The sequence below is a fragment of the Carcharodon carcharias genome, chromosome 2 (assembly GCF_017639515.1).
Source record: "Carcharodon carcharias isolate sCarCar2 chromosome 2, sCarCar2.pri, whole genome shotgun sequence".
NCBI classification, from domain to species: Eukaryota; Metazoa; Chordata; class Chondrichthyes; order Lamniformes; family Lamnidae; genus Carcharodon; species Carcharodon carcharias.
Window position 1 is genome coordinate 221,062,606 of NC_054468.1, and position 26,978 is coordinate 221,089,583.

Sequence of the window (26,978 nt, forward strand, 5' to 3'; positions counted from 1 at the left end):
ATATAGCACTCTACCTTACCACTGTATGTTTCAAAGTGCTTTGCAGCCAAAGGAGCATTCTTGAAGTGTGGTCACTGTTGTAATGTAGGAAATGCAACAGCCAATTTGCACTCGGCAAGCTCCCTCATACAGCAATATGATAATGACTGGATAATCTGTTTTTGTGCTGGTGATTGAGGGATAAATACTGGCCAGGACACCTGGGATATCTCCCCTGCTCTTCTTGAAAATAGTGCCATGGGATGTTTTATATCCACCCGAGCAGGCAGATGGAGCCTCAGTTTAAAGCTTTATCTGAAAGACGGCTCTTCTGACAGCGCAGCACTCCCACAGTACTGCACTGGGGTACATTGGAACCTGAACCTTGCGACTCGAGGCGACAGTGTACCAGCTGACCACAGCTGACACGTGACAAACAATAATCCAATTAATAGAAAATATAAAGTTAATATCAGCAATGGTGACCATTGTTGTTGACTGGTTTGTTGTTAAAAACCCAACTCGTTCATAATGTCCTTCAGTGTGTTATCCGCTGTCCTTACTCTTATTCATTCACGGGATGTGAGCGTCACTGGCTAGGCCAGCATTTGTTGCCCATTCCTAATTGCCCTTGAGAAGGTAGTGGTGAACTGTCTTCTTTAACTGCTGCAGTCCATATGGTTTAGGTACACCCACAGTGCTGTTAGGGAACTCCAGGATTTTGACCCAGCGACAATGAAGGGACGGTGATATATTTCCAAGTCAGGATGGTGCGTGGCTTGGAGAGAAACTTCCAGGTGGTGGTGTTCCCATATGTTTGCTGTCCTCACCCGGTCTGGGCTATATGTGACTCCTGACCCACAGCAATGTGGTTGACTCTTAACTGCCCCCTGAAATGGCCTGACAAAAACTTTTACGTGGCTCAATTGGGTTCTTGGCGAGCAGGCCGCCTGCTACTGGAAAAATAGCATGATGGTGGGAAGATGTTGGGCACGCCACCTGATGCCTTCCCATGCCATTTTGCCAACTTTACCGCCTCTGACCCCACCTTCAACGGACTGGAAAATCCTGGCCGAGACAGCAGCTCACTGCCACCTTCTCGAGGGCAAAACAGGATGACCGATAAATGTTGGTCTTTCCAGCGATGCTGTCATCCCATCGGTGAATTAAAAAAGAAAAGCCACTTGTGAAATAAGAGATAGGTTATGTGACTCTTGCCAAACAATTGCCAGTTGAACTCTTCTCCTGCCTCAGTGGTGACCTGGACAGATGCAGATTGAGTGATTGTGAATGTACTTCCCGGCTCAGAACATGACCTGAACTTTCAACCCATCCTTGGCCCCCTATGCTGCTGTTCCTTAACCTTGGGATAGTGGCATTAAGGCGGAGATCCTATACCTCTCGCTACCATGGTCATGGCTCAAATTTGACTGGTCTATATTGGTTTTGTTTGAAGACCAATTTCTCATCAGTCTGCTGCCTGCTTCAGGACAAGGTCAGGGCTCAGGATGTATTGGGAGGCTTGCTCTCTCTATAATGCTGCTCATTGGAGAGACTGTTGCTGTGTACCTGCAAGCTATCTTTTTTTTTAAAAAATACCCTCGCATAATGTTGCAACGGCAGCTTGGATTGTAATAAGTGTGTCTATGTTGGTGGCCTGGCTGTGTGTAACTGAGACTATACTTTTTTTAAAAGTAGACAGCAGGAATTGTGTGGGGAGAAATGAGATTGAAGATGCATCTACAGCGAAGTGAATGAATTTTTGCTGTTGTCTGCAAATATCCACCCATCGGTGAATGATATACCTCTGTGGATGTTAGACAGAGAATGAGTTACAACTTAAGTGTGTGTGAGAGAGAGTGAGAGAGAGAGAGAGAGAGAGAGAGAGAGACAACACACAACCAGCTGGTCTGCAACGGCCTGCCAAGCCAACTAAGTGGCTCAATTGGGCTCTTGGCAAACAGGTCACCCACTGTTGGGAAAATGGCATGGCAGTGGGGAGATGTTGGGCATGCCACCTGATGCCTTCCCATGCCATTTTGTCAATGGGATGATGGGGGAAGGGGCAAAAAAATTTGGATGGTGGAAGACAATGTAACAAGGGCTGGACTTGTGACTGTGGATCCCCGCTATCCGCTCCACCATTGGCAAACCGGATCTTCAGCCACATCAGTCTTTGCTTTGGAATTTTCTCCCTCAGCCTTTCTACCTCCATCTCCTCCTTTTAAGGCCCTCCTTTGGAACCTACTTCTTTTGGAAAGGCTTTTGCCCAAACCTGCCAACCTTGCTTCTTCTGGGCCAGCAGTTTGTTTTCTTTACATTACCATGGCCCACCTTGGAAATTCTTTCCTGTGTTAAAGGAAACACAAAAATGCAGGAGCCACAGAATGAAGCACTCAGATAGGTTCACAATGTCATCGACAAGAAAGTGCAGAACACGGAGAAGAAGGGCAAGCTGAATGACTACCAAGAAAGACTCGACAGAGGTGAAGTCCTTAACCAAGATCAACTGGAAGATGTTGGAAAGTTACAGGAAGTTGCAAATAACCTGGGGTATGCTTGTGAACTGCAGCGGAGCTTCATTACCTTAGGCCAGGATATCCAGAAATCACTGAAGAAAGCAGCTCGTCGGGAGCAATTGATGCAAGAGGAAGCAGAGCAGAAGCGGTTAAAAACTGTCCTTGAGCTACAATACGTAGCACTGGAGGAGGTAGCAGCCACAGTAAAGGACGAGGCCACAAAAGGAGTTCAAGTGTGCGAATTAAAAATGGATGAATTTTTGCCAGCAACGACTGTGAAGATGGATGAGTGAAATTTGCTGCAGCTCAAGACATGGGCAGCAAACGTTTGGATGAGCTGAAGCTTACGGAGGGTCGGAGCCCCAGCAGACGAGCTGGCCCCACGACCAAGTGGCCTCTCACCCAAGAGGAGGAGGAAACAAATGCAGTAGAGTGACTAGGTTAAGAACATCAGCGATGGGAGTAGGCCGTACAGCACCTCAAGCCTGTTGTGCCATTCAATAAGATCATGGCTGCACTTCAACTCTACTTCCCTGTCCTATCCCCAAAAGGTATCAGTGAGAATGGTCCTGTGACATTGGCATCAGTTGTCGCGCGTCCATTGGCGAGTCAGCCTGAAGATGCTGAATGTTGGCGGAATATAGAAATACAGAGGGGTGGGGGCGGAGACAGCTGAGTCTGAACCAGATCCTGTGCCTGTAACACTGGCACTTTCCATCACCGGGTAGTCATTGGGAGTGGAAGCCTGAGTACTTTTCTTGTTTTCTGCACCCCCTCCTTTCCCAAGTTCTGAGGCGTGGTATTGTTGTGATCACCTGAACTTAACGGGTCAAGAATAAAACTCTGATCTTTCTGGCCCTGGTGGTTCAGGGCGACACTCCGAGTAACGCGTCTGGTGAATAAACCACCTTTTATGATCTCGCCTAAGGATTTTGGAGCATTTTTGGAAAATAATGTAAGTAAACGTTCTACACGAGCTGTGTTGCCATGGTCCTGCTGCCCTATCTCAACTCCTGAGTTATCCTTGTTTTGCTTAACACAATGCGATGAGCGACACACAGTATTAAGTATCTTGGTACAAATTACATGACATAACCTGTTCTTTCCGTTTAACAATCCAATGTTAGTGGGTATCCATCTGAAAAGCCACCCAGTCATGAGAAACTCGCTGGAGGGAGTGAGAGTTACTTGACGTCTTAAATTAAGTGCTGTGACTTTTATTGGGCATTAAAACATCTTTACTTTTGTGGTCTGATGCAAAAATACATCATGTATTGTATAAATGTTGCAGCCCATTAATCTGTATTTGTCATCGGCTTATGTTGTGTCTCATGATTTACTGATGGCTGCACCTGCCTGAACATTAAATCCAGCATGCTAAACAATCAGTGTTCCTGTGCAATTAAACTTGAGAACTAATGTGTGAAGAGTTGGACCTGTCCCCAGATCGCCTCCATTTCTGACAAGGGGAGTAATGCAGGTGCTGTCGGTGTACCAAAGCTGCAGCTTGAGGTGGGGAGTGGGCTTTCAGGGAGCAAGTGTGCCTGCCAGACTGGCTGAAATAACTCCACACTCTCTTTGATGCTTCCACACATCAAATTCATAGCTAAAAGATGAGATTTGTTGCATGCTGTATTTTGGCGTCCACCAACAAAATCCACGTTGATGCTCCAGTGAGGTACTGAGGGAGTGCAGCACTGCCAGAGGTGCCACCTTTCAGGTGAGACAATAATCCAAGGGCCCATTCGCCTATGCGGTTGGATGTAAGAGATCCTATGGCAACATCTCGAAGAAGAGCAAGGGAGCCCTTGTCTCCTGGCCAATATTAACCCCTCAATCAGTGTCATAAAAGCCAGATTATCCGATCATTATTGCATTGCTGTTTGTGGGAGCTTGCCTTGTGCAATTAGCTGCTGCATTTCCTGCATTACAGCAGTGATGATACAAACCTGCTTGATTGGCTGTAAAACACTTTGAGATGTCCGGTGGTCATGAAAAGTGTTTGATAATTGCAAATCTTTCTTTTCTGTGCCTTTATCAGAAAACTTGGTTTGAGTGGTGAATGAAATCCAGCTAGTTTGATCTTGCTTTTGAGTGACCAATGCAAACCATCATTTCCTCCATTTCTGTTATGAAGTGTGCATTTGGGCAGTTTTTGCTCTACAAGGCTTGAACCCACAAGCTGCACCCAGCAGGCCATCAAGTGACACTGAATTGTCAGCCTCAAGTCAGATAGGATGCAGGGTGGCTGGAAAATCCTGGAACTCCCTCCCTAACAGCACTGTGGGTGTACCTACACCATATGGACGCAGCAGCTCAAGAAGGCGGCTCACCACCATCTTCCCTAGGGCAATTAGAGGTGGACATTAGACGCTGGCCTAGCCAGTGACGCCCACTTCCTGTGAAAGAATTTTTTTAAAAAGCGTATTGCGCTGGGAAAGAGAAACACAGTGTACAACGAATCTCGTCTTTTATTATAAATTGAATGAGGAATCATCACTAACAGTGTGGAATTATTACCAGCAGGTCTGACATATAGCAGCTCTGAAGATAGTAATTATAACCATACCCTTTTTGGATTGTGTTGTAAGTTGGCAGGGGAGTGGGACTAGCTAGGTAGCTCTTACAGATAACTGGCACAGATAGCGTTGGCTGGACCGTCTCCTTTTGTGCTGTCGTTCTTTGATTAATTTGCCTCAAATATCAAGTCTTTCCATATACTCTCACTTCTTTGGTGACTCTTCAATTTTCCTAACTAATGCTGACACGGTGAAAAAAAACAACTATCGTGATAAGGTTGACCCCTGGGTAAGTAACAAAGATATCCAATGTTTCATCCTTGCAATCAAGCCGTTACCCCTTTTGCCAATAACAATCAATAAGCTGTCGGTTTGGTGTAGAGGCGTGATAGCTTTTATTTCAGACTTTCCGGAATATTCTCTCCAGTCATAACAGACAATATGAAGAGACCTTGGAATGTAATCGCTACCGGATACCTGCTCCCATCAGGAAGCTAGAGTTTTCAATTGACAGTATTCGGGGAAGCTGCAAATGTAATTGGTTTTGTACATTTTCAACGCCTTTCTCCACCTTCAGGATCTTGCAGTCGGTAAATGTGTAACCGCATCGATTTGCGACTGGCGACACATCAAGAAATGTTTTGATTGAACGAGAACATCAATCAAGATAGACAGTTTAATAAAGATTCTCTTTAGTTCTGAAGAAGAGTCTCAAGGGGCTCGAAACGTTAACTCTGCCTTTCTCTCCACAGATGCTGTCAGGCTTGCTGAGTTTTTCCAGCAATTTTTGTTTTTGTTTCAGATTTCCAGCACCCGCAGTATTTTGCTTTTAGCTTAATAAAGATTCTGTTTATTTCCATGTATTATGGTTGAAGTGCACCTTCAATTCCAAATTAATATTCAAGTTGTTGTCCTGTGTTTCCCTGGTGTTGTGTATCCTTCATTATATCACTTGTATTGGAAGCTATGCTTTGCTTGGAGTTAATGTGGCTTGGAATTGGAGGCTTGATTTTCCCCCCTCAGCCTTATAATTAACCATCTTGTGTTCGTCTTGTTTCAGTGTGGTTTCAGAGTGATACAAGGTAGGAATTCTTAGCTGCTGTCACTTGTCGACAAACTCATAAGCGGCTTTGTTTTAATGAGATTCTAACTTGAATCCAAGAAGATTGCAGTTTTTGATGCTATTATCAATGACTGGTTCCCCCAGTGGCTCAGGGCAGCTGAAGCACTCTTACATGGTGTGCATTAATAGACCACTGTGATCAGGAAGGCCTGTCAATAGCAGAACAGCATCCTTGGATTAGTGATGGAAAGAAAAACACCAGGGTTTCTGCTCTTATCTCTGTCCCTTGACTATTGCTGGAAGATTCACGTGTGCCTGTAATTGCAATTTTGTAGAATTAGGGACAGCGTCATCAACATCCACCCTGCTTCAATAATGTTGCTTTGGCTTCTTATTACATTAATTAACAGAAAAGGCCTTGAGCACTCTCTCTCTTTCTCTCTCTCTCTTTATATTTCTCCCACCTTCAACTCCCCTCTCCTCTTGTTATCCCCTCTCTTTTTTCCCTTTCCCCCTCTTCTCCACTTTCTCTGCCCCCTCACCCCCTCTCCCCTTTTCTATTTCTTTCCCCCCCTCACTTTCCCTCCCTCTTCCCTTGCTTTTCCTTCCACTCATCCTCCCCTTTTCCTTTTCCCCTTTCTTTCCTGCTCCCTGTCTTACCTCTCCCCCCTCTTCAAGTTTGCTTTTAATATTTTTATCTACGCGAATCCATGATTTTTCCAAGCATCCGGAGCTCCTCTGGTGCAGAGTGTTTAATCCTCACCAACTGCAGATTGCATCCTGCTGTTTGTAGTTATTTGATTCTTGTGCTGTCGCGAAGTAAAACTATTAAATTAATGTTAATACATGCAGATTTTAGTCATGTTTTGTGTCGTAGCTTCAGGTCTGTGAGGAAGTGAATTGAGTTGTGTCTAACTATATTTCTTTCAGGATTCTGAACAGGGACTTTCTGACATCACTAGGGAAGAGAAGAGAGAAAGGCCAGAAGTATTGCTCCTGGGGGCATTGATTTATTTTTTTAAGCACATTGTTGTGTTTGGATGTAAATTATGATTTACATCATTTCGCAAAACCTTTTTTATCAGCCTAACATACTTTGTTATTCTGGCATAAGAACATAAGGAATAGGAGTTGGTGTAGGCCATTTGGTCCTTTGAGCCTGCTCCATCGTTCAACATGATCGTGGATGATTGTCCACCTCAACTGCCCCTTCCTGCACTATCTTGAAATTCCGTAATTCTCTTATCCAAAAACCTATCTACCTTTGCCCTGAATATACTCAACAGCCAAGCATCCACAGCTCCCTGTGGTAGAGAATTCCAAAGATTCACAGCCCTTTAAGTGAAAACATTTCTCCTCATCCCAGTCCTAAATGGCTGACTTCTTATTCTGAGACTGTAACCCCGTGTTCTAGGCTCCCCAGCCAGGGGGGGAACATTTTCTCAGAATCGAGGTTGGGCAAGAGGTGCAGGGAGGAGTGTGAGAAAGAACTTTTTTGCACAGGGGCGGTAATGACCTGGAACTCGCCTCCCACGAGGGTGGTGGATGCAGAAACATTCAATAAATCCAAAAGGAAATTGGTTGGGCGCTTGAAGGAAATAAACTTGTAGGGGCTAAGGGTGGGACTGACTAGATTTCTCCATGGGGAGCTGGCATGGACTGAATGGGCCGAATGGCCGCCTCCTGTGCTATAAATAAGTCTATGACTCTCATTCTTGTAAACTCAAAGGAACACAGATTTAACCTACCCTCTCTGCTATAGGACAACCTCCTCATCCCAGGAAGCAGTCGAGTAGCATTCCCTCTAGGGCAATGGGCCTTTGTTGGTTGTTAATAGGCCTGTGATTCAATGAGCTTTGGATGGATTCAACCGAGTATTTGTTGGGGGTCTACCTTATTGCCCCTTCAGATTTGCTGTCGTATGTATTAAAACACAAAAGTCTTACTGAAAGCTTGAGGGAAATGCAGACTATAAATTGACCTGAAACAAAAACAGAAAATGCCGGAAAAACTCAGCAGTTTTCCTGTTGAGAAAATCTGTAGAGAGAAAAACAGAGTTAGCGTTTTGAGTCTGTATGACTTTTCTTCGAGCTAAATCAACCTGTTGTTTTCATTTCTATCAGTGAGTGGTGCTTGTTTCAGTCGGGTCTTCTGGGAAATGACGGCCAATGGGAGGAAGGAGGAAAGTAGTATGGTTGCTGGAGGTGTCTACAGGTTGGGTAGTCCCATCCTTCCACATAAGAGCAACACATTAATGCGGACAGCGGAGCCATTGACTTAATCTCTCAATGCACTGCATTCAAAAGCCCCCCTTTTGTAAAATGCCCCAGCCGAAGTCCGCAACCCCTTTCAGTCCATCATGTTGGCTTCTCCAATTCTGTTTTGCCTCCTGTGCCTTCCCTCCCTCCTTTCAACTATCTCAGCCCTGCTCCTTGGAACATGAAACACTCAACAATGGTTCGGATTGATGCTGCGTTGACACAATCGAGTTAGAAAGTAGGTACTGTTGTATAATAGCTCGTCCACCTCTACCAAGAAAGAGTGAACTAAGTATTCCATTACATTTACCCCGGGATAATAGTATCTGTTGAGTTTTTAACCTCCTTTAACATCTCATTTTATTTCTTCACAGCTGTTACTCTCTTTGGAATTAAACAGGAATAACCTTGCCTCTGTAAGGCAATTTTACCCTGGATTACAAAATGAGATGGGCTATCAGGGCTATGGGGAAAGGGTAGGGGAGGGGGACCAGCTGAGTTGCTCTGGGAGAGAGCCAACACAGACTTTACAGGCCAAAGATGGGGTAAGAGTGACTACCCTTGACATCAAGGCCGCATTTGACCGAGTGTGGCATCAAGGAGCCCTAGCAAAACTGGGGTCAATAGGAATCGGGGGGCCTTTCTGCTGGTTGGAGTCATGCCTAGCACAAAGGAAGATGGTTGTGATTGTTGGAGTTCAGTCATCTCAGCTCCAGGGCATCACTGCTGGAGTTCCTTGGGGTAGTGTTCTAGGCCCAACTATCTTCAGCTACTTCATCAATGACCTTCCTTCCATCATAAGGTCAGAAGCATGGATATTTGCTGATGATTGCTCAATGTTCAACACCATTGGCGACTCCTCAGATACTGTAGCAGTCCATGCCCGAATGCAGCAACACCTAGACAATATCCAGGCTTGGGCTGAGAAGTGGCAAGTAACATTTGTGCCACAAAATGACAGGTAACATTTATGCCATTCAAGTTCCAGGCTGTAGTAATTATGGTTTTATTTAGTGTGTAATGTAAGAATAATACTTAAAGAAGATCACATAATCTGTATTAGATAGGAGAGTAGCGCGGGCTACCTCAGAGTCAGTGTAGAGATAGAGTTGGAGTTGAAAGCACACTTGTAGTTGCTGCTGAGTATATTGTAAATAAACTTAATGTTTCCACCCAAGGAATGTCTGCAGATCAACTCTATCATTTATAGCACAATTCAGCCACCCTACAACACAGGCAATGACCATCTCCAACAAGACAGAATCTGACCATCGGCCCTTGATATTTAATGGGCATTACCATCATTGAATCCTCCACTATCAACATCCTGGGGGTTATCATTGACCAGAAACTGAACTGGACTAGCCATATAAATACTGTGTCTATAAGAGCAGGTCAGAGGCCACGAACCCTTCAGTGATTAACTCACTTCCTGACTCCTGAAAGCCTGTTCACCATCTACAAGACACAAGTCAGGAATGTGATGGAATTTACTTGCCTGGGTGAGTCCAGCTCCAACAACACTCAAGAAGCTCAACACCTGCCAGGACAAAGCAGCCCACTTGATTGGCACCCCATCCACAATCATTTACCCCCTGTACCACCGACGCACAGCAGCAGCAGTGTGTACCATCTACAAGATGCACTGCAGGAACTCTTTAACAGCACCTTCCAAACCCATGACCAGAAGGACAAGGGCAGCAGACACATGGGAACGCCACCCACCTGGAAGTACCCCTCCAAGCTACACATTATCCTGACTTGGAAATATATTACCCTTCCTTCACTGTCGCTGGGTCAAAATCCTGGAATTCCCTCCCTAAACCTCTCTGCTTCTCTATCTGTCTGCCTTTATCTCCCTTCCTTTCAACCTACCCCTTCCACCAAGAAGTTGTTCCAATATCTCATCTTGTTTGATAACACTCCCTTGAAGCGCCTTGGGGTACTTAACTGAGTTAAAGTGACTTTACGAATGCAAGTTGTTGTTACTGAAACAAAGATAAAAATAGCTGGAAAATCTCAGCAAGTCTGACAGCATCTGCGGAGAGGAATATAGTTAACGTTTCGAGTCCGTATGACTTTTTCCAGATTTCCAGCATCTGCAGTATTTTGCTTTTATCTTGTTATATCTGCAGATATACTCAAAGGCCAAATGTTTGATGATACAGAACTGTCACATTGCATTTGCAGCTTTCACTTAGATCTAATCCTGCCACCATGAACCAATAGGTCCAGCAATTCAGTTCAGGAGTCAGGAACAGAAATAGTAAGGTTTTGAAACAAAGACAAAAATTGCTGGAAAGCCTCAGCAGGTCTGGCAGCATCTGTGGAGCGAAAGACAGAGTTAACGTTTCGAGACCGTACGACTTCTTCAGAACTTAGTAACGTTTTGCCAGAGTAGCCGGGCTTTGAAATATGCTGCTCGAAACCAAAGCGAAGACAACGTTAGTTCTTTCAGACGTGCCTCAGTTGCTAGCACCCCTCACCTCTTGAGTTCCAAGGAGCCAAGTTCAAGTCCCACTTCAGGGCTTGAGCACAAAAATCCAGCTCGACACTTCAGTGCAGTACTGAGGGAGTACTGTCCTGTTAGAGGTGCCGGCTTTTGGATGAAATGTTAAATCAAAGTCCTGTCTGCCAGCTTGGGTGAATGTAAAAGATCCCATGGCACCATTTCGAAGAAATGCAAGGGAATTGTCCCCAGTGTCCTGGCCAATATTTATCCCTCAATCAACAGCACAAAAGGACAGATTATCTGGTCATTATCACATTGCTGTGTGTGGGAGCTTGCTGTGCACAAATTGGCTGCACATTCCCCACATTTCAACAGTGACTACATTTCAGAAGTGCTTCATTAGTTGTAATTGAGATGTTCGGTGGTCATGAAAAGTGCTATATAAATGCAAATTTTCCTTTCTTAGGGTAACCAGAAATTAGCAGTGAAACTCTGGCGGCCCTGAACTCTGACCCTGTTGAAGATTTTGACAATGATACTGTAAATGACTCCTGCACCAGTTCATTTGTGCGCATGATTAATACGATTGGATATGTTCCCTTCCTCACCCTGACTGCCCCACTTAACTTATTAGCATGTGCATATCTAACCAAGCTTCAAATGCAAGTAGAACGTGGAAGATATTTTACCCAATTTTAATGCTGCTGATGATATGCGTTATATAAGCATGAGTACACTGTCAGCAAAAGAGCGCGGTGTACAAAACTCTGCCCCAGGCACAATTTGGTGTTAAGTCCTATTCTGATTAGGAGATTGGAGACATTAAGAGACGTCCTTTTTAATTGGTCTCCTTATCACTGGCAGCAAGGTCACAATCCCAATTTAGTTGGTGACAGGTACTCGATTCTGAGCCAATCTCTTGCTGTGTGTAGTGGTTAAGATTGGGTTTTTGTTTTATATTGTCGAGAAGTGCCTTTGGTTGACAGTGGGTAGGTAAGATAGAGATGGGCATAGTAAAGCTGCCTCGCACACAGAAGCGGGATTATTGGTATGTCCACCAACTAATACAAGTCTGGGCGAGGTTTCCAACTAACCTGGCTTTGGCGAAGCAGCCAATGTTCAGGTTGCTGCAACTGTTGACCAAGTCTTCAGAATACCTTTCCTGGGTCTTAATTTGATTGAGTGTTAATCTCATTATTGGTGATTTAGACTATTGGCCACATTGAATTGTGGCTAACTTCATTTCTGAAGAAACCTCATTGGCCAGTGATGTGGCTGTCTCAGTTGTGCTGTTTAGTCTGATTTTTGTGTCTCACTGCCTTTCTCCTAGTGTCTTCAATGTAGTAAAAATGCTCTAGGGTGCTTCACAGGTGCATCAGCAAACAAAATATGACACAGAGCCACCTCAGGAGATATTGGGGCAGATGACCCAAAGCTTGGTCAAAGAGGTAGGTTTTAAGGAGCCTCCTAAAGAACGATGGAGAGGGGTTAGGGAGGACATATCCGAACTTCAGGCCTAGGCTACTGAAGACATGGCTGCCAGTGGTGAAGTGATTAAAAATGGGGATGTGGAAAAGGGCAGAATTGGAGGAGCGCAGACTGCCTGCTAAATAAATGTCCACAAGGAACTTTTATCAAATTAAAATATTTGCTGAGAAAGGGCAGGTTACTCAACAATGCATTAATAGTTTAACTTCACCGTGCTCTGCACAAACTGCATGTAGCATGCTTAAATGCATACTCTGTTTGTTTTCTTGCTTCCCAAATCTCCAAGTTCTCCCAAGGAACCAAATCCACTTTTTTGGGTGTAAAGCCATCCGACTGACTGTTGATCTTCAGGAGAGAGACCCTGAAGAGGTCTCTTCCAAGGAAGCTTCTAGAAGTTATTTTCAATTCTACTCTATACAAACGATGGCACAAATCTGTAGGTTGTCAACCATACACATCTCAGCTGGTGATGTACTGTACTTTTGCAACATCTCATCCATGTTCAACTTCTATTACTGAGAAGGACAAGAGCAGCATGTCATAGGAACATCATCCCATTCAGGGTCCCTCTTGAGTCCACACTATCCTGACTTGGACATAAGAACAAGTTTATAGACATGTTTGTTCATTCTCCTCTGAACTCTGCAACTTTGAGGTCATCCAAAACTTAAAAAAAAAAATTAATGAGATGTGGGCGTTGCTGGTAAGGCCAGCTTTTATTGCCCATCTCTAAGAGGTCAACCATATTGCTGTGGTTCTGCAGTCACATGTAGGCCAGACCGGGTAAAGACATTAGTGAACCAGATGGATTTTTACGACAATCGGCAAAGGTTTTGTGGTCGTCATCAAACTTTTATTGAATTCAAATTTCACCATTTGTTGTGGTGGGATTCAATCCTGAATCCTCAGAGCACTACCCTGGGCCTCTGGAATACTTGTCTAGTGACAAGACCACCATGCCACTGCCTCACCTGACGCCGAGCTGCCCATGTCTTAATTTGCAGCAAGTCCCATTCCCCTATCACCCTGACTGACAAAGGTTAAGCAATGTCTTAATTTTAGAATTCTCATTCTTGTTTTCAAATCCCTCAACGGCCTTACCCTTCCCTACCTCTATAATCGGCCCTACAACCCTCTGAGATATCTGCACTCATCGAATGCAGCCTCGTATGTATTCTCAACGTTAATTACTCCAGTATTGGTGGGCATGTCGTCAGTTATATGGGTCTCAAGCTCAATTTCCTCCCTACCCCTCACCAGCTCACTTTGCTTCTTTAAGACACTCCTTAAAACCTCCCCCTTGACCAAGCTTTTGGTCACCTGACCTAATATCTCCTAATGTGGCTCGGTGTCATACTTTATTATAATGCTCCTGTGAGGTATTTGGAACATTTCGTTACACAACAGGTGCTACATAAATATGTTTTTGTTGTGAAACACCTTGGGATGCTTTACTATGTTAAAGGCACTATATAAATGTAAGCCGCTATTGTTGGAGTCAGAAGTTTACGGATTCAAATGCCGCTGCAGAGAATTGAGCAGGTAATCTAGTGAGCAACTTGAGTGCAGTCGTGTGAGAACGCCAGAGGAGCTGCCCCATCCGATATGGCAGATTCTTGATGCTCTCCGGCAACTTCCTTCTTTCTTTGGTCCTTCCTTTAATTTGTTCATTCAAACCTGGCTTTTTTGGGCAAGATTCCCTTCACCCAGGTGGATCCAGGATCCAGAGGAAGCGCAAATGGCTCCAACATAACGACTACCAGTACCTGCTGCCCTGAGGAAAAGGCAGCTTTGGTTTAATGGTCTAACGTTGAACTCAATGTTGAGGCCAGAAAGTTGTAAAGTACCCAATCGAATAACAAAGTGCTGTTCCTCGTCCTTGCATTGAGCCTTGTACGATGTAGGAAGCGGAGGCCAGAGTAGGAGTGAGATGGAAACCTGTTGCTTTACCCTCGACACTTGAAACGCAGAACAGGCCCTTGTAAATGGAGCAGAGTCCCATCGTTATTAGCGTTATTTAAAGACTGTTGGCATGTATCTGGGCGCTTCTGCTCCCACATTTTTTCATTTCCACACACTCTGCTGTTTTTTATAGATGTGAGATACTGCAGCCTGATCCCTACACTGCTTCTTCAGTACAGCCGCTTTATTATCTCCACTTTCTAATCTGCTCCTTTCTTCCTGCTTTGCGTGTTCTTATAATCTTCTGTGTGTTTTGATACGTTTTCTCTTTTGAATCATCTCTTGGCTATTTTTGAAAATATCGAGCCTGTTTCACATTTTGGATGATTGCCCCAGGAAACGTAGAGCAATGAAATCCCTGTGGTCTGGCACTAATCCAGCTGATTTTATGTGTATGAGTTGTGCTGACTTTTATGAAGGTGGATTGTGCGGTTAGAATCAGGCTATAGTGTTCTGGCTGTTTTCAACTACCTCTGCTCCACGACCCCTCATATTAAATGGGTGGTATTCATTCAATCCTGAGGCCAGGCTTCAGACACAGAAGAGCTGTTTGTTTCCTTCCTTGCTCTGTATTTCTTTAACCATGCTGCTGCCACAGCGTCTGGCGCAAAGTTTGCAAACACACACTTTTTCACTTCTCAGCCGGGACTTCAGCCAGAAATTTTGGAGATAGCTTATTTTATATTTTGAGACCAGAAGCCATTGATAAGCTTGAAGGATGGGTAGGTAGATGGCAGATGCAGTTTAACGCAGAGAAATGCAAGGCAACAGGAGCATGCACTCGATCAATAGGCCTCAGATGAGCTAAGAGGCCTATATGTCCAAGTAAGTTGTTCCTGAAGAGACGATTATAGGAAGCTCAACTCATGAGAGATCAGTAACAGTGAACGTTTTTGGGTTTTATAAATATGAAGATTGAATGGAGTGGAGAAGGAAGGGTAAATTTATACAGAACACTGGTGAGACCACAGTTGTTGTGTGTAGTTTTGGGGCACGATTATGGAAAAGACACTAAAACTGCAGAATGCACAGTACAGTTTCGCCAGGACAATGTCGGGAGGGGAAGCTAGTGTTATGAGAAGACATTTGAAGTACTCAGGACTGTTTCCACAAGAGCAAAATAGACTTTGAGAGCTTTAACAGTTTTTAATAACCTCTAGTAAGAGTTACAACATGATTGAGTTGGAAAATACTGTTTCTTCTGGCTAGGGAATTGATGATGAGGGGACTTTTCCAAATGATTAGAGCGAGGAGACAAGTTACAAGGAATTTCTCTAGGGTCGTTGGAATGTCAAATGCTTATCCACAGGGAGCGGTTGAGAAAGCTGCCATTGTACATCAAGGACAGTGGCTAACTATTTGGAGTAGAGTGAGATACAGGCCATGGGGAGAAACTGGCCCAGTGAGATTAGATTTTACATTATTCAAGCCAGGAGCTGGCACAGACATGATGGCCTAATGGCCTCTGTTGTGCCAGTCTAATGAGCTAAGACAGTCTCCAGGCAACTATTACCATTAATGGATTGATTGCGCTTGTTTTTTGAGAAGAAAGATGGACATCGGTTTAAAAGGCCCGTTGAATAATTGCAGGGAGAGTTTATTTATAAGAGGGAGGTGTGTAGAAACACGTTGCAGTTTCTCCCACCCGATAAGAGCGCATCTCCCTCCTGAAGACGAGAGCATCTGCTGAGTAAGCCGCTTAATAAAGACAGATTTAAGTCAGATTCAGACTAGAGCCAAACATGATCTCAGTGCACACCGGTGCCATGAAGTGTTGTTATTTCTCACTAATTGCAGTCAAGTAGCCTTTGATTTTTGCGAATTGTGTGGGTGATGAGAGATGAGGACTACGTAGTTAAACAGGACAATGAAAGTAGACAGGTTTAAGCCAGGATGGTTCTGAAAAACATCTTGTGGCAGGATGCTGCCAAGTTTGGAATACCGGAACAATGCTTCCACATTTCAGCATTCCATACAACGTACGAACGCTGGTGGGAAATAGAAGTGAAAGTGGTGAGAACAGCGCGTTTGTCAGGTTGGGACAGTCTTATGAAAGGAAAAGGAAAGTCTGGGGGAAAGGGGGGAAGAAAGGGAGCTTCAGTCCCTTCACACACAATCCCTTAGAATGGGGAATTCAGGAGTAGGAAGAATGTGGCAACTAACTACCACAAAGCCTAGTTGAGGTCAGTAATATGGATGCATTTAAGGGGAAATTAGACCAGGTGAGGGCGAAAGGAATGGAAGGTTTATGCTGATAGGATTGGAAGAAGGCATTGGGAACAGGATTGTATGGTGAATAAACGTGAGGGTGGGGCAAGAGTAGAAAGTTGCCAGGGGAACTGATGGTCAGTGGGAAACAACTGGGAGATCTGGCAGTCAGACCCCATTCTCTGCTTAGCCACTTTCTTAATGTTGGTTCCAGATAATGCCCCCATGTGTCTTAGTGCAGTTCACTGTAAGACATTGGCCTAGCTCAAGGTCATCTTTACTGTTGTCAAGCTACATTACAAACTGCTCACTGGGATTTGCCAGCTCATGACATGGAAAATCCAGTTCCTCAGGTTTAGGCAATTCTCGATCCAGCGTTAAGCGGCAAGCATTTTGTTTACAGTGAAGCCGCTCCCTATACTGTAACTAATCTCAGCTGTGTGGCCACACGGGCAGAGAGAGAGAGCCCACACGAGCTGAAAATCATCTCCCCCTCTAGTTCCTGTTTTCTCAAGTCTCAAATGGTTGACATTCTGAGGGAGGGCAAAGAAAATGCTTCAAAGACATTCTGAAGCTCTCCTTGAAACGTGGCTCAGTAAATTGCTCAAGCAGAAATAAGTCTCCATACCAGAGGTTTGAGTATGAAAGCCCAACCTGCAGTGCTGCACTGAGAGAGCGCAGCGCTGAGAGAGCGCAGCACTATCGGCTGCGCAACCTTTTGGATGATTAAATTTGAGGCCTTGTTTGTGTTCTCAAGCTGACCTAAAAGATCTCATGGCACTATTGTGAAGTAGAGCAGGGGAGTTTTCCCCCATTGCCTTGGGCATTATTAATCCCTCAACCAAAATCACTTTTTAAAAAAAAAGAAACTTGTCATTATCACATTGTGGTTTTGTGGGAGCTTGCTGTGTGCAAATTGGCTGCTGCATTTCACATATACAGGAGTGACTACACTTTACAGTCGATGAAGTACATTCTTTTTAAAGTGCTTTGGGATGTCCTGAAATTGCGAAAGCTGCTTTTTCTCTTGAGCATCTGATGGGCTGAGGACAGGTTCTGCACCTAAATATTGTCAGTTCTCCCTCAGTTTGAGCAGAAGGTCTACTCGGTTGCTAATTTCTGGCATGGGTCTTTGTGCAACTGGACAGGCCAATTCACAGGCCCATGGATCTTTGGGAACTTGGGGTTAGGATGTCTTTCCTTCTCGCTGCTCTGCCTCATCGTTAAGGTACTTGGACTCAAAGCATGATGGACAAGTTGTTGCCATCTTGAAAGATTGTAGCAAGCTCCTCCCGGTCATTAACGTCAATGCTGCCACACTTCAAGGAGAGCTTCAGAGTGTCTTCAAAGCATTTTCTTTGCCCTCCCTTGGAATGTCAACCATTTGAGACTTGAGAAAACAGGAACTAGAGGGGGAGATGATTTTCAGCCATCTGGACACCATGTCCAGTCTATGGAAGTTGATTTTGCAGAAGATTTGCCTGAATGTTTGTGGAGCTGACTTTAAGAAGTACACTAGCGTTAGCTCCCTTTGAACCCAGAAGATGCAGCAGAGGCATTGCTGATGGAATTTCTCTAGCGCTCTTAAGTTGATACACAGTCTGGGCCTGACTGCAGTACAAGAGTGTAACAGCAATTGCTTTGTACACTTGGACTTTTATTGACTTTTATTGACTTTTGTTGACTTGCGGAGGTCTTTGTTATCGAACACTTGTTGTCATTGTCTGCTGAAGGCTGAGATGGTGCAGCTGATCCAGCGTTGGCTCTCCTTGTCAGTGGTGGCCTTTTGAGAGAGAGGTTGCTGCCAAGGTATGGGAAGTGCTCTAAATATTCCACAATCTCTCCTCCAACACACATGGGAGGTAGAATATTTGGCTGACCAGGTTTGGGTTGATATGAGTTTTGTTTTGGCAACATTCCAGGACAGGCTGAGTTCCTTGTACGCAGAATTGAAGAGATTGAAAAAGTGGCTTGCAAATCTGGAACCCACCAGGATGACCTCTATAGACCAAGGTCAAATGTACAAAGTCTCCTTCGCTCACAGGGATGGTGTTTCATCCACTTGACCATCATCATGCTGGACATAAAGTTGAAATCACTGAAGACAAAGGCCAGAAAAATTAGCAGGCAAAGCCATCGTTTACTTCTGTTTTTAAAAAGAGGAGAGGAAAACTTTGAAACAAACATTGTACCTCTAGAGTTGAAATGTGCTTGGTATTATTAAGCTGGGCAGAGTTGTGAATGACAGTAAGTAAGCAAGGCATCAAGTGTCGGAGCATGAGTCAGGCTATTAAATGTTGGTGCCTCTCCCAGAAAATGGATACGTCTACTTAGTCACTTGGCAAAAATATTGGGCTATCTGCAAAAACTATAATTGGCTTGGATCAGGGGAGCTGTTTTGCAGTCTACATTGTCATCTTGTGGTTTGGGTTCTACAGTCACTACCCGCCTCTCTTTAAAAGTATAAGAGCGAGGTCTGTTTAAACAAGCCTAAATTTTAATCCAGGCTTTTGAAACTGAGGGTATGGTTAAAAGGTTAATTCCTGGCTTTTTCCAGTGCTTGTGTCCATGTTTTGATATCTGCCTTAAAATGGCCTCTTTGTTTTCCTTTTAAAAGTACTTTACTGCAGTACCATACAAAATCTAGGGGTTATGATAAGGCTGTAAGCTTTGCATCATTTAAATGAGAAGAAGCAAGCTCAATTTGGTTCCAGGGGTTAGTTTCTGATGGGCTGCACTTTGTGACTGAACAGGCTCTATAAAACTTACCGGTTTCTTTGAAGAGCTTTTGAGCTGGTTTAATAAGTTCCATCTCAAAGTCCTGAGCGTAATGTTGGGTGACAGTGTCAATTTGCTTGTGCTTGTAGCTTTTGCTCTTTCTTCACATGAGCATGTTCCAACCCATCCATCCATGAATAGTCCAGCTTTGCCTTCAGCCTGCCTGCTAAATCATGTCACCCAGCATCAAAGGTCCCTGGGATTTTAAAGCAACCTTTTTAGACACAAAAATATTTGGTTGACTGCGTCACATATTTTATTAATTTAGCTTGGACAAGTAACAGCACCTGCACAGAGGATTCAGGAAAGATGACTTCCATGATTTGGCATGTTGGAAAAGGCTAGACTACCTTTCACAGCCATGTATCCAGAGGTATATGGGAAACTGAGGAAGACCAAGGAAGCACTTGGTAGACAATGCCAAGAACAACCTGTCACAGAAAGGGAGACAATTGATTGAAGAGGCCTAATGAGTTCAGGACTGACAGGAGCAAATTAATCTGACCCAATCGTTGCTGCTGAGCTGATTGAAGGGAATTTACTCAGTAGTAAATGTTCAATAGAAAACTGACATTTTTACATTATGCCTTTTAATTTAACAAAGTGTCCCTAAGCACTTCATGTTCTGATGGGAGAAGGGTTTCAAGAGGGTGACTAAAGCAATGGTCCAAGCAGCCAATTTTGAGGACACTCTTTCTCAAAAGAGCTGAAGAGAGGATTGATCCAGAGAGTGCAACTAAGATGACTAAAGATGGGGCAAGATGCAGGTGAGGCCAGGGTTGTGAGCTAAGGGCATGTGCAGGTATGTAGGCCTTCAGCATATTGCAGAGACAGTGAGAGGCAAGCTCATGGAAGAAGTTCTTCAGGGAGGTGTTCAGGGCCCAACCATCTTCAGCTGCTTCATCTATGACCTTCCCTCCAACGTAAGGTCAGAAGTGGCAATGCTTGTACAGTTTTCAATAAACCTTTGCAACTCCTCAGATACTGAAGTTGTCCTTGTCTACATCGAACAAGACCTGAACATTCAGGCTTGGGCTGATAAACAGCAAGTCATAATGACACCATAGAACTGCCAGGCAATAACCATTTCTAACAAGAGAATTTAACCAATTCCCCTTGATATTCAACAGCATTACCATTGCTGAATCCCCCACTATCAATATCCTGCAGGTTGCCATTGACCAGAAACTGAAGTGGAGCAACCAAATAAATACTGCAGCTACAAGAGCAGACCAGATCAGGTTAGGAATTCTGTGGTAACTCACTGTGATAACGGAGTAACTCATCTCCTACCTCCCCAAAGCCTGTTCATCATCTACAAGGCACAAGTCTGGAATGTGATGAAATACTCTCTACTTGCCTGGATGAGTACAGCTCCAGCAACACTCGAGAAACTCAACACCATCCAGTAGAAAGCAGCCCACTTGATTGGCACCCCATCCAACGCCTTAAACATCCACTCCCCCCACCACCGACGCACAGTGTCAACAGTGTGTGCCATCTACAAGATGCACTGCAGCAACTCAGCAAGGTTCCTTTGACGGCACCTTCCAAACCTGCAACCTCTACCACTTTGAAGGACAAAGGCAGCAGACACATGGGAACATCACCACCTAAAAGCTCCTCTCCAAACCACACACCATCCTAACTTGGAATTATACCACCGTTCCGTCTATCGCTGGGTCAGAATTCTGGAAGTCTCTTCTTAACAGCACTGAGAGAGTGCCTACAGTGGTTCAAGATGGCAGCCTGCCACCATCTTCTTGAGGGCAATTAGGGATGGGCAACAAATGCTGGCCTAGCCAGCGGCACTCACATTGCATGATAGAATGAAAAAAGGCCACCATCTTGAATTTTCCTTCAGCTGAAAGCTAGCTGCCAGATGTAACAGAAGAAACTCCTTAAAAACAAAGAATTGCTGCCATTCTGAATAAAATGCTTATTGTTCAAAGTGACTTGAATGATTTTGGTTATAGATTTTCTCACAGAGCCGTATTCATATATTGGAAACCAGAGACACAATCTGGCATGCTTGGCTGGAGCTAGAATTATTGGATTGGACTTTGTTTTATTTTATGACTCTAAAAATGCCTCGGGCCCTCTTGATTTGGCTGCAATCCACATTAATCAAGGCAAGTTTCTCCGTCTTCTCTTTGGCTACACCCACTACCTCCTGTTAAAGTTGTGATGGCTCAACCAGTTCATTCCCACTCTCTTTAGTCGGAGTCTGCCCGACATTCCCAGGCCCGGGTTTCCCTCCCTCACTTGTGGTTATTTTGATAGCCGTTGCTATTTTCAGTTATTTGGCTACTATCTTTGTGACTATAGTTGGCTTGTGCTCTCCTGTCTGTCCTTTATCATCTGCCCAAGTGGTTCTAACCTGCTGTTTGCATGACTGGCGGTGCTAAGTTCCCCTTGCTCACCCAACTCTACTGCTTCCTGCTGCATTCACCCCGGGCTCTGTTAATATTGTAATCCTGTCACAATGAAGTGCATGCTCTGGTTTTAAGTGAGAGCAGCTGTTACTAACTGGGGAAAGGATAGGGCATTATTCTTAAGTATATATATGAACTGGTTTCCACATGTGACAGGAGAGGAAAAGGGAGTCTGTGCTTGTGAATAAATTTAATGTTAAGGAAATATTGGCTCCAGATTCCTCCTTTACTCAGTGTATGAGCAGTGAATTATGACAGGCTCCTGCCAGCATCCGCATCCAAGTTACCCCGATAACCTTATTGAACAGGCTTTTTATTGTTCATTGTGAACCTTGACTGTGACTACTGATATCAATGTGGACGGACATCACTGCCAAGCACAGCCTTTTCCTCCCCCAGTGCCTGTACACGTCCAAGATAGTCACAAATGTCAACCATTGGCTTATAGTGGTAAAACTCTTGCATCTGAATCAAAAGGTTGTGGGTTCAAGTCCTACTCCAGAGACTTCAGCATAAAAACTTAGGCTGACATCCCAACTCAATACTGAGAGAGTGCTGCACTGTCTCTCAGATGAGACTTTAACTGAAACCCCGTCTGTTCTCTCAGGTGGACGTATAAGTTCCCGTGTCACTATTTGCTGAAGACTCGGGATTGGGGGGGAGAATTCTCCCTTCATGTCTTGGCCAATATTTATCCCGAAAGCATCACACATTTCTTGGTCTTTTAATCTCATTCGTGTAGCTGTTTGCAAATTTCCTGCTGTCTTTCCTACATTACACCAATGACTACACTTCAAAATACTTCATTTGTCGAGTGAAGGACTTTGGAACAACCTGAGGTGCTGAAAGACACCACATGAATCTAAGCTTTTATTACCTTTTCGTGATCAGGAAGGAAGTTTCTGACCAATTTTCTTTTCTTCCCAATTGTGGCTCCGGAACTGAATTCATGTAAATTTAAAATGTAAGTTTTCCTACAGTTTTGTTCTGTTTGTTGGCTTGCAGTTCATTCCACCCGCTGCCTCTTTAGTCACTTTACGTTCCCTGCCGCTTAAACAGGTTAACCCGGCTGTTTATTTACTGATGTCTGCTAGTTTAGTCACATGCCAGGTTTTATTTTTAGATCTTCACCTTGTTGCCCTTTTCCCCTTCTCAAATAATTCTACAAGGGATGAGCCTAAGGTGTTTTATGGCATCTTTGGTGAAATGAAACCTTTAATGAACACATGATGAGCTATGTGTTCATAGCTGAAACCAGCCCTTACCTTCAGTTTTGTTTTACCAACTAAATGGGACATTCCTTTTTCCAATGCTACTTGGGCATACTCCCTGATCCTGTTAGTCTAATGACTGCTTTGGTTACGTCTCTAATTTTTCTCTAGCTTGCACAGTTAGATTCTTCCATTTACTCTCCATTCTTGTTCATTTTTTAAAAAAATTTTGGATGTTGTTTGAATCTCGTCTTGCATTTGCACAACACAACAGAGATGACCCTTGAAGCCCATCTAGCATCTTGACCTTTTGCAACTAAACCTCCCCTCTCTCTCTCTCTCTCCCTCTCTCTCTCTCTCCCCCTTTGGAAAACGCTCCTTAAAACCTATGTCCTTGACCAAATGCTGTCCCAATACCTCCTTAGGTGGCAGATTTTGTTCTGTAATGCTCCTGAAAAACACCTTGGGGTGTTGCGCTGCATCAAAAGCGCTATATGATTGCAAGCTGTTGTTTTAAATTTGAAAATTTATGGAGGCCATTCGGCCCCTTGTGTCTGTGCCAGCTCTTTGCAAGAGCAACTCTGATAGCCCCTCTCCCCCTACCCTGGCCCATCAAATTATTCATCTTGATGTTTGACTGTTCTTTCTCATTTCCCCTCCAATAATCTTAAGTCAGCCCTAAAAAAGGATGGGAGTCCCTTTTGCCTGCACAAGTTCTCAATAAAGTTTTCTCTATGTGGATGCTGAGCAATCTGCCTAGTGTTTCTGCCCCATGTTTCAGATTTACAGCCTTCAGAAGTTATTTTGCCCATTTAATCCTCACCTTAAATCTGTTTTCTTTTTTTTTTCTCTAGAAGCTAGCTTGGGCAGACCACAAGCGTGAATGCAAGTGCCTGAGAAGCATCTATCCTAAAGTTCCAACTGATATGACCAGGCTTGTGGCAAGGATAATCTTCAAATTGGTAAGTTAGTGTACGTAACAAGAATGATTGGCTCAATTTAATATTTTAAAGGAGCTTTGCACATTTTTAAAGGGATTCAAATGTGACTTCAAGGCAGGAACCTTCATGCATGCAGTGAGCCATTCACAGGCCTCCTCCTGTTAACCTTTGACCTTTGGCTGATGATGCTCCATTTCCCTCCTGGGCCATCATTTCAAGGCCTCCCCGTTTATGACATAATAAACAAGCTATGATTTAGCGTTATTTCCCTCAACATTGCTTGCACTTCATGAAAGGAACGCAAGGGAATGCTTGTAAAAAAAAATACATATTTTTTCCAGCTTCCCTGTAAAACTATTATTTCTGTAATTGTTTTTTCATTTTACTTCTCTGGTGTTCATTTGGCAACAGTGGTTTGATTGAAACCAGGAGAGAATATAAAATCATGATAATGCCAATATAAAGTTTAGGCAGAGAGTAATGTTGGAACGCCATGATCCTAACCTTCCTGTGTTATTCATTTCAATAATAACATGCCTGTCCATCCCCCCCTCCCCCTTTAACTAATAGGGCATGTAAGTTGAAGGAAATGATGCTTAGGCTATGAAATGTCCAGATGCAATTACACTTGTGTACTGGTCGCAAGCCTGGTTAAAGACACCAGGAAATACTGTCAAGCCCTGTAAATAACCATGGTGGAGAGCCATGAGCTTTTTGTAGACATGAGGAAGGCTCACATCTTCCGGGCTCCGGATCATCAGAGACCGGACCTACCCACCAAGGTGCACTCGGGCCCTTGCGGGAGCCCAGATGCACTGACTCCGTGGGAATTGCCTGGGAAGTTTGAACTTCCAGTAGGCAATTCCCCTACTCCTGGGACCCTCTGACAAAGCCTCCGACTCTTGAGTTAGAGTTGGAGCCTTCGGAGAGGTCCGACTTACTTACCTGGGTAGTTACCCAGAAAATGTTAGACAGAAAAATCCTAGTCTAGTTCCTGGGTGACTATACAACTGGCACCCCACTCCACCCCTTTACCGCACCCCCCCGTACTTCCCCACCGTTGTATATCACGCAGACTCATGAACAGGCCCACGGTTGTCACTTTCAGCCCTGAAAAGTTCCTAGTCTACCTCAGATCACCCTGGAAGGGCAAGGTATCTCAAAAATTTGAGCAACAGGTGAAGCTAGCTGTTTCATGCAGTAGCAACACAAGGGGTATTTGCCACTAACAGGATGCTGCTGTCAAGCCTGAAAGATGTTCTGCCAATCACGCTAATGAGTAATGTGGGATATAAATTTCAGTGCCAGTGTGATGCCAGGTATGTCAGCTGCACATCCTAAAGACTGGCGGATCGTATCAAACGATATGTCACAGTGCAGTTCGCAAGGTACAGACTGTACCCAACCAGCCCGTGCTTGCAAAACTCAAAACACAGTGTCCAAAATTAGATGTGATTCCACGAATGGACAACGTTTGCTGAATAATCCTTGGTGTGCTAAGAATTGTGCTGACAGCCAATTTAAGTTTGTCAGTTGCAGTGTGGCGCATTTGTGTGAACTGGAAGCTACATATATTAATACACAGGGCCCTGCTCTTTGCAGACAGAAAGAACATGTACACACATTGCACCCATTCCAGTTAAACAAAATAAATCACAGCCATTCACTGACTCATTCCTCAGGGCAATGTCTTGACCAATTGGGGTCAAGCTGCCTGGTTTAAACTTCAAACAATGCTTGGCAGTTAATAGTCATTATCGATTGATGCACTCTCCATGGCAATGCCTTTGCCACTTAGAGTCCACTTGCCAACCAATTGGCACTCTCTTTTCATGCAGTATAAATTGTTGTTTCCCCCTTATATTGGCATTCTTGTGAAGTGTCCTGATGAGTGCAAGGTGAAAAGCTTCGGCGTGTCCCATTTTTTTCAGCAATAGTCACAGCTTTATTCACACTTGTGCACTCTTGATCACTTTTTCTTATGCACACACCTTCCAAATTTACAGAGACACCCTTCAACATGTACCTGGTGATCTCCAAATCATTGAAGCTCTATCACCAAAATGCCAGTGAAAGTACTCACATTTATGGTCATGTCACTGCTGATTTCTTATGGTTTGCTGTTCATGTGAGTATTGAGGCAACTGCTGATTGTTTCCACCTTTTAATGATGTGCTAAAACAGCAGAATTTGGAACAAGAGCACAAACCATTGACATGATAACATCAGACAGTAATTTCTAATCCTGTGGGAACAAATTTTGTTCATCACCCTCCCCTGCAGCAATTACTAATGGCATCCATTGCATGCCACTGAATACAGGTTTTGTTACTAACAGCAATTAGAAAGGGCAAATTGTGCATAAGCTTTCTGGATTCTTCAATACAATCAATGCATGTTGGTGGATACAAAATAATGCTGGAAGCTCTGAAGGAGTAATGATTTTGTTTTGTACACTGTTCATTGTATCTACTTGACAATTCATTGATCAGAACCTCCTCTTCAAAAGCAAATATGTATTTTTTAAAATCTGTGCAGAAAACCAAATCCAACGGAAAATATAATTAGTACCACAGAAAGGTTAATGTCCTTCAAGGACAATGCAATCTTACTTAGAATTGTGATGAGCTAGAAGCCTTCAAACTATTATAACTGCTTTCTTGTTTGCAATGAAATGACATACAAACATACGAACAAGGAGCAGGAGTAGGCCATTGGGCCCCTCGAGTTCCACCATTCAATAAGATCATGGCTGATCTGATTGTAACCTCAACTCAACATTCCACCTACCCCTGATAACCATTGACTCCCTTGTTAGTCAAGAGTATATCTACCTCTCCCTTAAAAATATCCATTTATCCATCCTCCACCACTCTCTGGAGAAGAGAGTTCCAAAGATTCAAAAACTTCCGCGAGAGAAAAAAAATCCTCATCTCCGTCTTAAATGGGAGACCCCTTATTTTTAAACCGTGTCCCCTACTTCTAGTCTCTCCCACAAGGGGAATCATCCTCTTAGCATCCAGCCTGTCAAGTCCCCTCAGGATCTTTATATGTTTCAATAAGATCATCTCTCAGTCTTCTAAACGCCAATGGTTACAGGCCCAACCTGTCCAACCTTTCTTCATAAGATAACACCCCCTTACCAATCCCAGGTATCAGCTGAGT

At 44.0% G+C, this 26,978-nt stretch overlaps 1 protein-coding gene across 2 annotated transcripts in view; it reads left to right on the forward strand.

The window, feature by feature from the left end:
* Window positions 1-26,978, forward strand: part of smyd3 (SET and MYND domain containing 3) — a 921,006-nt gene that overhangs the window by 348,398 nt on the left and 545,630 nt on the right. For both annotated transcript variants that reach the window (XM_041182999.1, XM_041183000.1), the window contains exon 3: window positions 23,727-23,834. In XM_041182999.1, coding sequence (XP_041038933.1) covers window positions 23,727-23,834 — 108 coding nt within the window. The remainder of the gene's footprint in view (window positions 1-23,726; window positions 23,835-26,978) is intronic.